Raw genomic sequence first — 12276 nt, forward strand, 5'->3', positions numbered from 1 at the left:
AAAATAATCAGGTTTTGTTTTTTTTGGCTAACATTTCCTTATGATTAATTGGATGTTAAATCTGGGCATTAAGAAAAAAAAAAGATTTTCATTTGAACAAAGAGAAGTTCCCCACAAAAATGAATAACTAACTAAATAAATAAAATATATTTCACCAGACAAAGACTATTGTGAAATTTGATCATATCAATATTCGATAAAAGATTTCTTTTTTCGTTGCAACTGGACTCGAATTTCTTCTAGGGGAATCAAAAAAGCCATATTTGTCAAAACAAAAAACCTCTGCAAAGAGGAGAGAGAGCCGAACCTGTATTTTATTGATCAGTTAACGGGTCTTGAGGCATTCGTCTCCTGGTTTGTCCAAGTGTTGTCGAGCGAGACACCGAACCCCTAACTGGTGCACGGCAGCCTTCTGCTCGTCGTTCATCCTTTTTCTTCTTCTCCTTTCGGCTTTTCCCTTCAGGGGTCGCCAAAGCCAATCGACCTTCTCCGATTAAACCAAAGGGCGGGCAAACTTTTTGGCTTAAGGGTCACATTGACTTTTAAAATATGACAGACGGGCGGGTCAGCACAAGATACAATGCCTATTTAAAAAAAACAAAAAAAAACGCACTTGTTAAGAGTACATATCAGACTCGTCAAAAATAAAACCAGCTTGGTTTTTAAGGCTCTGACGTTTGCTTGCATTTCATGCACAAAGCGTTTTTTTTTTCCCCCTTGTAGCTTCACGTGCAGCTCATTCATGAGTGTCAGTGTGTCCACAGGAAAGACTAAATCACAAGAAAGTGTTCTCAAGTCGCCCCAAAAATGAAATAATCTCCTGTTTGAGCTCCCACATTCATCGATCCAATCGTTCACATCAAGAATGAATTCTGCACCGATCTTTGGCGGGCCGGATTAAAAAGACCAACGGGTCGTAGAATAAAATGAGATTCTAATCCTATTCTCTGCATTCTCTCACACCAACTACCTTGATATCCTCTCTCACTACGTCCATAAATCTTCTCTTTGCTCTTCCTCTAGACCTCCTGCTTTGCAGCTCCAATTCCAGATTCTGATTCGACTTAGTTTTTGCAAAATAAAATAAGATAAGAACAACTTTATTTATCCCGAAGGAAATTGTTGTGCCAGAGTTTCAGGTAAAAACATAACAATAATAGATAATAGTAGGAAGGAGGGGGAATAAGAAACACAATAAAATATAAAGTGTCAAAGTTAAGGCTATCAAGTGTTTTAAGGTCTTAAAAAGTAGAGATTTGAATATTCCCTTCGGCTGACGGGAGAGGAATTAAAAAGTCTGATGGCCTCAGCTAGGAAAGACAAATACAAAGTAAGACAAAATAACTCCTTATCACAACTTGGACCACCACTTTTATACGCTAAACTCCAAACATTCCAATCTTTCTAGAGGAGCCTCTTGAAGGAAAAGGCCCAAAAAAAAAAAAATCATCGAGGGAAGAAAATCCAAAAGAATAAAACTTTTATTTTGAAACCCGCAATTACAAACCGGAAGTCGCCTATGTTTGTGGGGAAAACAGTCACCGGTTGCTTTCCGTGCAGCCGCAGCCAAAACAAAAACAAACAAAAAAAAAAAAAAAAACAGGAAATAACGGGGTGGTTTTACAATGTCTGCCATGCAGATTCTCCGGATGGTCGTGAACGAACGACTGTCGGCGGCCGCCGAGGAGATTTTCGAGGCGGTGAAGAAGACCATCTCTGGGTACGAAGAGGAGATCCGCCGGCAGCGCAGGATGCTGCAGACCGCCTCCGAACCGGACGCGACGGCGCTCAAACACGCAGGTTTGTGCAAAACCGCGTCCTTCCCTCTCTACTGATAAAACACACACGCAGCTTGTTTTCGGCGTTGATAAATGCATCGATTTTTGGTGGATAAAGTTGATTTAAAAGGTTTCGATACCGGGTCAATGTGCCTCGGGGGAGAAGATGTTCCGGGTTACGAGTGACCACGCCCACCGGGGGGGGGGGGTTGAGCGTCACCGTGCCAAACTCCGTTTAAAAAAACACAAAATTAATATTATTTCAATTCCCGCGTGTGTCGGTTTATAATTAAAAACAATCGGTTTGTTTATCGATGTGGGATTTGATATTCGGCGTACAAGAGATCCACCAAACAGCGCGTAAATGACATCAAAATACAATTGCCAGGATTTATCTTGCACCTGTCATGTGCTCTAATATCAATGCACAGCGGAGCGGCTTGCAGTAAATATACGTTAATTCGAATTGAAATCAATAATCAAATTATCATTTAAACTATTGATGAAATCAATAATCAAATTATCATTTAAACTATTGATTGTTTGAGGTGCCACTTCGCTTTTCCTCTAGGGGACGCCACATACTTGATTTTGGGAAAAGGTTCAACCTCGAAATAATAATTGTATAGTTGTGTTTTCTACAGCTTTTGACCTCATTATTTCATTCAGGTTTTGTATATCGTTATTGCATAGTGTGCGTGTAGTGGCCAAACTGCGTGATTATTCAAATAATCCTTACTCACTTATTTGCAGGATTTGTTGTAATTAGGGTATTTATATTGTATTTCAGTATTTTACATTTATTTATTTACATTTATGTTATTGTATTTTACATTTATTTGTGATTTGTTAAGCCTGTACATTTAAAAAATTAAAGACTCGTCCCCTTTTTTACCAGATTAATATCAATATTATTATATCACCAAATTAAAAATAAATTTGGTGAAATCAGAAATTAAAGACTGTTAAAATTGTTTTTACCATGCTCATATCAATATTATATCAAAAATTAAGTATAAATTTGGTGAAATAAGAAATTAAAGACTGGTAAAAAAAAAATTACCAGATTAATATCAATATTATATCACCGAACTAAAAATAAATTTGGTGATATAAAAGTTAAAGACTGGTAAAAAAAAATACCAGATTAATATCAATACTATACATCAAATTAAAAATAAATTTGGTGATATAAAAATTAAAGACTGTTAAAATTGTTTTTACCATGCTCATATCAATATTATATCACCAAATTAAATATAAATTTGGTGAAATAAGAAATTAAAGACTGGTAAAAAAAAAATACCAGATTAATATCAATACTATACATCAAATTAAAAATAAATTTGGTGATATAAGAAATTATATACTGATCAAAAAAAAAACGCTACTTGAATTACAAGTGACACGTTTAAATTCACTTATTGTTAAGAAGCCAGTTTTTATCTGTATTAGCGTCACATTTGACGGCGCGCCTTCCTGTAGATCAGCCTGAACTGGCGCTCTTCGTTTGGGACGAGGACTTCATCGTGCAACAGCAGCAGGAGCAGGAGGAGGAGGAGAAGTTGGAGGAGAAGCTGGAGGAGAAGTTGGAGGAGAAGCTGGAGGAGAAGTTGGAGGAGAAGCTGGAGGAGAAGCTGGAGGAGAAGCTGGAGGAGGCGCACTGTGGCCGCGCCTGGAGCTCCTGTGCGCACCGGCAACCTTCCCAGGTGGAGAAGATAAAGGAGAAGCCCGATGGCAGCCAGGGAATAACGGTGGCAGTGGAGGAGGAAGAGGATGAAGAGGAGGTGGAGGAGGAGGTGGAGAACACCAGCCGGTTCATCATCACCCCGCCGTGCGCGGAGAACCGGCTGGAGGAGCTGCAGGCCGGCCACCTGCGCGCCGGAGAAGAGGAGCCTCTCCCGGGCGCATCGGCCATCGGTCCGGAGGACGACGCGTCCCGGTGCTCGGTCTCGGATGCGACCGACGAAGAGTGGCGGTTGTGCGGGGAAACCCCGAGCGACGACAGCGAGGACGACCGGAAGAAAAGACGCGGGTCTCGGCGGTCGATCGCGAAGAAAACCAAGTCCAGGATCTGCTGCAAAGTGTGCGGGAAAGCCTTCCACGCCGTCAGCTCTCTGGTGAATCACACGGAGGTTCACCCGAAGGATGTTTGCGGGGTGTGCGGGGAGCGCCTGGAGAGCGAGGAGCGTTTCTCGGCTCACCTGAAGACGCACACGAAAGCGGGCGTGTGCGCCATTTGCGGGAAATGTTTCGGCGCGTCCAGTGCGTTGGAGACTCATATGCGGGTCCACACGGGGGAGAAGCCGTTTCTGTGCAACGAGTGCGGGAAATCCTTCAACTGTCGCCACAACATGATGCGTCACATCCGGATCCACACCGGCGAGAGACCGTATCCGTGCGGGATCTGCGGGAAACACTTCAACGACTATTCCACGCGGAAGCGTCACTTACTGCTTCACCTCAGGAAGAAAAACTCCAATTGCGTGTCGGAAAGTGACGGTAAGAAACTCAAAACGCAAAAGAAACACGCGTCCAAAGCCATTTGCGAAGTGTGCGGGAAACTGTTCCACTCGGTCGTGTCGCTGGTGAATCACGCCAAGAGCCACTCCACGGATATGTGCGGGGTCTGCGGGAGTCATTTTGACTCGGAGGAAACTTTAAAAGTCCACCTGAAAACGCACAAGAACGGGAAAGTGTGCGAGGTGTGCGGGAAGTGCTTCGACAGCAGGAGGAATCTGGAGACGCACATGCGGGTTCACACGGGGGAGAAGCCGTTTCCGTGCGGCGAGTGCGGGAAATCCTTCAACTGTCGTCACAACATGCAGAGACACGCAAGAACTCACACGGGTGAGAAGCCGTACGCCTGCAACGTTTGCGGGAGACGCTTCGGCGATCAATCCAGCCTCAAACAGCACGGCGGAACGCACGGCGGGGAGAAACCGCACCGCTGCGACGTTTGCGGGAAGGGCTTCTACCGCAAGGCCTACGTCCGACTTCACATGAAAAGCCATGCGACCGGGAACTGATGGAGACGATTCAGGTTTTATAAAATTATTACATAAATTGACACAAATTGAACGTTATATCTGCTTATTGATGCGTTTGAAATATTCATCCTTTTGTTATTTTGTTTTATTTGTAAATTCGTTATGTGTTGAGGAGATACAAGCTTTTCTTACTTGTATATTTTTATATTTGCAATTTTCTGCATACATTTGTTACAATGTTTTTGTTTTATATCTTGACACTATATACTTTTTTAAATATGTTAAATTATTTCTTAATGTGCCCCTACAAGACTGATATTTGTCGTGAGGATTTAAACTTCAAATGGATAACTTTACATTTTTTGATAGTTTATCTTGTGTCAAAATATTTGGAAAAAGTTCTCTTTCTCGCAGCCAAAGATAGTATAAGAATATAATCTTCTTTTTCAATAAACCTTTACCTTATGGCTGATCCTTGAGTTGTTTTTCCTACCACATAAATACAGTTTTTTTAATTTCTATAGCATAAATACCCAATTGGCACCAACTGCCATATCTGAAAAAGAAACATTTGACCATTACCATGTCAAAATGTTTAAAGTTAATTCATTTCATCATTCAAAATGGCACAAATTTGGGCGTTAGATGTGAAATATCTTCAATGAATGAACAGCCACGAAGAGATTTATGAATGAATCCTTTGTCCCAGGTGATGATATTCACACAGACGTTCATAACAAGGAACTGTTCTACTAATAATATTTTATTTATGATGTTATTCAAAGTTGTCTTCTTCTGTCAATACGTCATTATGGTTGACACATACGGTGGATTTAAATTTCATTACTCTTAAGACCTATGGTGCAGGAATAAAAAAAAATAATTTGAAAAAATAATCACTTTTGCAGGCACTAACTTCTATGGTCAAATCTAAAGGGTGTTTTATGAAGTTGGAAGAGTTAAGAAACATTGATAGCTGCATTTTTTTTTTTTTTTTTAATGCAAAAGATCGGTCTCTAATTCTGTCATTCTTCAACCGACAGCAGCCGAAGTTTGCATCCCGACCTTTTAGCCTTAATGCTTGGCGTACACCTTAAGACTTTGAAATTATTTTGTAAAGACTCGTGTAAAACTATCATATCACAGCAGCTCACATCTAAAGACAATTTTTTTTTTTAGAGTTTTAAGTCTCAGCCTAGTCTGAGACTAAAGACTTTACATCAAGACACGTGGAAAACTACTACCAGATTCTTTTCCCATCATGCCGATACTGGAATTCCTGTTTCTGGTTTTGTCGGAGCTCATCTATTGGTTGTTGAGTCAGTCTTCTTGACAAAAACTCAGAGACTTGCGATAATATCAAACACGTAGACATTGTTATAAACCCTAAGACTGAGCAAAGACTGAGCTGTGACTGCGCTAAGACTGTAAGACTACCAGCTTACACCGAACGGCTAAGATGATGGGAGCGCACTGCGACTCCAGTAAGACTCTTAAGATTTCCTTAATGGTTCCAGTTTTAAGCGTGCAACCGAAAAATAAGGTATAGGCAATGAACACAATGACACTTGATAGCCTTAACCTTGACAATTTATATTTTATTGTATTTCTTATTCTCCCTCCTTCCTTCTATTATCTATTATTGGTATGTTTTTGCTTGAAACTCTGGCACAACAATTTCCTTCGGGATAAATAAAGTTGTACTTATCTTATCTTATCTTATCTTATCTTATCTTATCTTATCTTATCTTATGAAGACAAAACACTTGTGCGACTTGTAATTTTTCAATTGTCATCAACCTCAAAATCATGCCGGCCAAGTTAACAGTTAAAATGTATAAAAATTGAGTGAAGTTCTGGACAGACGTATGTGTCAAACCTCCGAATGTTATGATCACAACATCTTCAATAATTTTTTTTTTTTTTTTTTTTTTTTACTGTTTATACTATTTCCTACTATTATTGTTATGTTTTACTTGAAACTCTGGCACAACAATTTCCTTTGGGATAAATAAAGTTGTTCTTGTTTCTAATCTCAATTATGGACCAAACCGCAAGCCACCGTAGACTTGAAAACCGGCTTCTCCAGCAAATTCGAAGGAGTTGTGTGAGGAATGGAAGATCTGAGGAGAAGATTGGTGAATGCACGGAATGACTCGAATGCAAGGAGATGCATTTCTGACCCTTGTTCGTAGCCTAGAAACCAAAGTGCGACGCCTCGAAGATGAAAAAGGAAGAGTTGGAGGTCAAAATTGCGACCTAGAATCCAGATACAGAAGATCGAGGCTGGAAAATCACGATCTTTACTTCTAGATCCTAGAGGTTCTGGGCATATCAGCATTGAAGTCGTGGGAATCGGGCCGGAGTAAGACGATTCGCGACGAGATGGATCAATTTAGAGAATTTCAACCTGTACGTCTTTCCCCTTTGCCCCAGTTCCTTCTCCAACTTTCTCCACTATCTCTGGGTCCGCAATTCCCGTCCATCAGCCCCACCATACCGGAGCTTGGATGTCTGAAACGGAAAATTGATACTAATGGTAAACAAATCATCTTTCTAGTAGACTCAGGCACCACCCACTCTTTCATGAAACAGTCATACTTACCAGCTCACCGGCAGATTTATCTACTCGGTGGACACGGCTGGGATACCAGCGAGAGAGAGGGCCAGCTCTCTGTTATCTTCCTCCAGGCCAGTGAATCTCTTGGAAAGGAATTTAACTCTGGCTTTCGGCTTAGATTTGCTCCGGAGGGGCTGAAGGTTACACGTTCTGACTTCACACACTGACGTTTTATAGGTTTACCAGTGGCTTAGACTCAGTCGTTCTTCCCTCGTTTTGCTAAGTCGGCACATGGGTCGGACCCTGTATCAAAAGGGGGGGGGGTGTTTGATGCGATAAAATCAGACCCTACCTGACCCAACAGTCGGCACAGCTATTGGTTCAGGCCATGTTCATCTCCCGCCTGGACTACTGCAATTCCCTCCTAGCCGGACGACCTGCTCGTGCAATAAAACCACTGCAGATGGTACAGAATGCAGCAGCACGGTTGCACCGGCTACCAGTAGCTGCCAGGATCGAGCACAAGGCCCCGACCCTGGCATTCAAAACCACCTCAAGAACAGGTCCAGCATATCTGAACCAAATGATAAGACCTTATGTTCCCGGCAGAGAGCTGCGTTCCTCTAATACAAACCTACTAGCAGTACCTTTTGCTCGCTCTAAGCGATCTCAGGCAAAACTGTTCTCAGTTCTACTACCTCAGTGGTGGAACAAACTTCCGGAAGCAACAAGATTAGCATCATCTCTCTCAACCTTCAAGAAACAGGTAAAAACCGTTCTCTTTAAGGACTTTCTACTGCGCTGATCCCCCAGATCAGGTTAGGCAGCAACTTAGCCTATGCAGTGTGTGTGTGTGTGTGTATGTTTGTGTTTGTCTTTGTCAAAAAAAAAAACCTCTCACTAACCCAAGCTTACTGATCTGTATATTTCCTGTGCATCTTGTATTTGCAAGTGTTATTTGCAGTCCGTATGTCCTCTATTGTAAGTCGCTTTGGATAAAAGCGTCTGCCAAATGTAATGTAATGTAATGTAATGTAATGTAATGTATTGCATATCAGCCTCCATCTTGACTGGTTGTGTTCGCCTTCAGGACACATTGATTGGCTGGACTTGATTGTCTTCAGGTGTTCTGAAGTTATTAAACACTTTCAGGTGCTTTCGCAACGCCCCTGTATCCTTGTAATTGTGTGTTATCGGCGCACAGAGATGATTTTATGTAACTAAATGCACATGGAGTCGTACAAGCTTTCTATCTGCAAACCAGATGCTTGAATTAAACCCATAGGCCTCTGAGTTCTTCTTAATCCACTCTGCTTTTTGGTAAAAGCACACTTCCAGGTATGTACTTCTGAGATAAAAAACTACCATTAAGAATCTTGCCATGGAGATTTAAAATGACAAACTGCGATGACCTGTGTAAATTGTGAATCATAAAATATTCTTTTAAAAATACAAATTTCACATTGAAAACTGCTAAGATTTTTTTGGCCACATAAAATCTCCACTGTTACCTGGAGCAGCTAACCATATCAATGTGGCTTTTCAGCAGTCCCTATGTCCTCTATTGTAAGTCGCTTTGGATAAACACATAAAAAGTCTTCTCAATCATGGCACAAAAACTCTGTGAATCATCACACAAGGTATTGGGAAAGTAATCAAACCACAAACAACAGCAGCACATCGACCCCCGGATCCGCTTTCCAAATATTTACAGATGGATTTCGTGGAGTTTACGCCATCTGAGGGGGAAAAAGGACTTTCTCGATTGCGGATATGTGGTCAAAATGGATCGAAGCCTTCCTTCCACGCCTCCTTTCAGACGTCCGAAGCAGCGGCAAAGGCGCTCCTAAGGGAGATCAGTCCAGAATGGGGTTTCCCAACTAAAACTTCCACGGATACTGGTCCACATTTCGCCAACAAGTAGGTGAGTTTTTGGGAACTGATTTCAGAAAATCAACCCATTGCTATCGAGGGATACGGTGGAAAGAGAGGACAGAACACTCAAAAATGAACTGGCCCAAGTGTTGCGCAGGTGCAGGGTTTTGCTGATGTACGAGAATCCAGAGGAGAAACGGAACTAACTTCAGTCCGTACGAAATTCTATTCGCAGCACCTCCGAACGTGGGCTCCTGTTGGACGTCCAAAACCTTGTGTTAAAAGTTATCTTGCGCTGACCCGTACTCCATTTTAGCAGACATTCCATGCCAAGTAGCTGCAGCTCAACCGACTCCGGCCTCCGAAACCCTGCACGATCTCCGAACCAGGAGTCGAGGACTTTCGGAGGAAGCGCTGGAAAGCCAAGCGAGGCCCCTTCCAAATTCTCCCGGTGACCCAGACGACGGTGAACGTCGCTGAAAGCCACCTACAGGACAAAATTGGTGAATTGAAAGGCTCCACAAAACCCAACTCCTGAAATAACTTTTTTTAAGACCTTTTTTTTTTTTTAGCTTTTTTGAGAAAAGAATTCCAAGTGTTAAAGTCTTAAGACAATGAGCCCTTTATGATCTAAACCTTTATGACAAAAAGATGCATTTTCAAGCTTTTCAGGGTCCAATGTCCCAAGCGTTTTTATTGGTGTCACTATCTTCCTTTTTTTTTCTATGTCATAAGTAACTCTGATTTTAACGGAGGCCAAATTTTTGTTTCTCCTCCCTTTTCCCTTCACCTTTCAGAATCAGAAAAACGTTATCGATCCTGGAGGAAATCGACCGGTCTCAATGGAGAAGAGACTCGCGGGAATAAATAAAAATAAAATTGAAGCTAACAAAAAAAAAAAAAAAATTGTAAAATATATTTCAGATAAAAAGCATGCTCGGTAGCGCACCTTGGTGGAACGGGTCTTTCTGCACTCCGACACCACCGGAGCAGACAGCCCAGCTCCGACCTCATAACCTTGCGGGTCTTACAGATTCGTTTATTAAGTCTGTATTAAGTCTGCCAGCATGCAACGGCGTAAAAGACATTTCTGGCCTCGACAGGCTCAGTAAACATCCCGAGCATCGTCCGGCAGATGTCGAAGGACCTCAGCTGCCTCGGGAAGCAGAGACTCCGGCCCCGACCCTTCTTGTAGACGTGCACGCCCAGGAATTTTGTCGTCCTGCACAACGTCCACATCGACCCGTGCGGAGGGAAACCGGGTACGAATTTGATTGTGACTCTCAAAAATCCAAAATCAAGAGTTCTTCAATTAATTGCACATAAAATGATCACAGTAAACTGGCTCAAACCCCACCCACCTACCCTGGATCAGTGGCGTCAGAGACTTAAGGATGTAAACTGCATGGAACGCATAACAGCAAACTTACGATTTCAGACAGACCTATATCTTGACAAATGGGCACCCATTAAAAAATATTTGGAGAGTTGAAGATATTATCTCCATTTTACTGAGTTAGATGTTTTTTTGTGTTTTTTTTTTTTTCTTTTTTCAGTTTTATTTTTCGTTTGCTGTTGAGGAAATAAGTGACCTATAAAGATTATTGTATAACGTATATCTTGTTATGAGGTTTTGTAAGAATGTGTATGACTCTGTTAAGGAACCTGTTCTAATTAATGTTCAAAAAAAAAAAAAAAATCCAAAATCAGCTCCTTTGTCTTAGGTATGTTAAGCTGCAGATGGTTCTGCTCGCGCCAAGAGGCAAAGGAATCCACAACCGGACGATATTCGGAGATGCATCCGACCACAGCCGAGTCGTCGGAACATTTCCGAAGAGGAACGGGGGAGAAGATCGACACCTTGCGGCGGCCCGTTTTTGCAAACCACTCAGTCAGACACACAGTGTCGTAGATTTGCAGACTCTGAGAAAGTCCACAACCCAGGACACGACTCTCACGGCGCTCCCAGACTGATCCGGATGGGCCAAGACCCTGGTGCTCTCCCACCGGCCAGTGAATGGCCTCATGTCCCTACCCGTCCCCTCCGATCTGCCGCCTCTCGGCCACCGTCCACCCCGTCGCTCAGGGCCGCTGATCGAACCGGTCTCGGCTCTTCTCGACCCCTCGGTGGTGGAACGACCCCCCCCCCCCCCAAAAAAAAGGTCGGAACGGCGCGGTCGCTGCCCATCTTTCGCCGTGAGCTGAAAACATACCTCTTCACCAAGCACTACCCTACTAATCGCACTCAGCCCCCAACCCCCCCAAAAAAGGATGAAACGAATGTATGTATGTTTATGGTTCTGAGCTGTCTATCTGGTTGAGTGGTCACTTTGGATCTTCGGTGACTGAATTGCACTTTTTGTAAGTCGCCAAATGACGGTAATGTAATGTAATGTAATGTAAATGATCCCCCAGGTCAGGGGTCGGCAACCCGTAACACCCAAAGAGCCGTTTGGACCCGGTTTCCTCTGAAAAGAAAACACTGGGAGCCGCAATTACTTTTTGACGTCTAAAATAAAGGTACCACTGTATATATTGCTTTTTATTACCTTTACATTTTGTATAAACAAGTGTGTCGTGTGTTGCTTCTGAAATTCACAAAGTATTACGGAGAAAATTAAATTTTATTTATGTAATGAACTCATTTGGAGCTTTGGGCTTTCAGAGCGTGTAGCGGAGCCTTGACCTGAATTTTAAAAATAAATTGTGAGAAAAGAACTGTGTCAGTAAACAATAAAAAATAAATATTTGCAAAATATCTTCATAAATATTTATTTTACCTAGTTTATGGGACTTCTGCTCCTGAACTTCAGGGGACTTTACCGGCAGGCGGGTATACCGGCTTCCGCGAGTGTGACGTTATTTTGAGCGGCGAAAAATAATAAATATAATTTTATTTAATATTTCAAGATCACAATAATCTTCCAACTTAGAACTAAAAGTTATAAAAGGAATTAACACAAATGAAATACACTTCAATTATGACAACAAGAGTTCAGCAAGAATTGACAAAATCTTGGTTCTGTTCTCCGTTTGTTCATAAGGGCCATCTGGGCGACGCACAACCAAAGTC

The 12276-nt window shown here is 42.2% G+C and overlaps 1 protein-coding gene across 2 annotated transcripts; it reads left to right on the plus strand.

Moving 5' to 3' along the window:
* The first annotated feature begins 1487 nt into the window (after positions 1-1487).
* Positions 1488-5305, plus strand: LOC147230653 (uncharacterized). 2 transcript variants are annotated; one of them, XM_086154092.1, is made up of 2 exons: positions 1488-1800; positions 3234-5305. In XM_086154092.1, the coding sequence occupies exons 1-2, from the start codon at positions 1626-1628 to the stop codon at positions 4805-4807; spliced, it is 1749 nt and encodes a 582-aa protein (XP_086010218.1). In that variant the 5' UTR covers positions 1488-1625; the 3' UTR covers positions 4808-5305. The 2 variants fall into 2 exon arrangements, with proteins under 2 accessions (XP_086010218.1, XP_086010219.1); XM_086154093.1 differs by having other exon boundaries at positions 3264-5305.
* The last annotated feature ends 6971 nt before the right edge of the window (positions 5306-12276 follow it).

The sequence above is a fragment of the Fistularia commersonii genome, chromosome 10 (assembly GCF_037954325.1).
Source record: "Fistularia commersonii isolate RoL2024-O1a breed Wild chromosome 10, RoL_Fcom_v1.0, whole genome shotgun sequence".
NCBI lineage: Eukaryota > Metazoa > Chordata > Actinopteri > Syngnathiformes > Fistulariidae > Fistularia > Fistularia commersonii.

What these genes read in the sequence shown, in the direction of transcription:
- LOC147230653 (XM_086154092.1), top strand. Translation starts at nt 1,626, where the DNA reads ATGTCTGCCATGCAGATTCTCCGGATGGTCGTGAACGAACGACTGTCG. An exon ending in GACGGCGCTCAAACACGCAG is followed by an intron (nt 1,801 to 3,233) that starts GTTTGTGCAAAA and finishes TATCTGTATTAG; the next exon opens with CGTCACATTTGACGGCGCGC.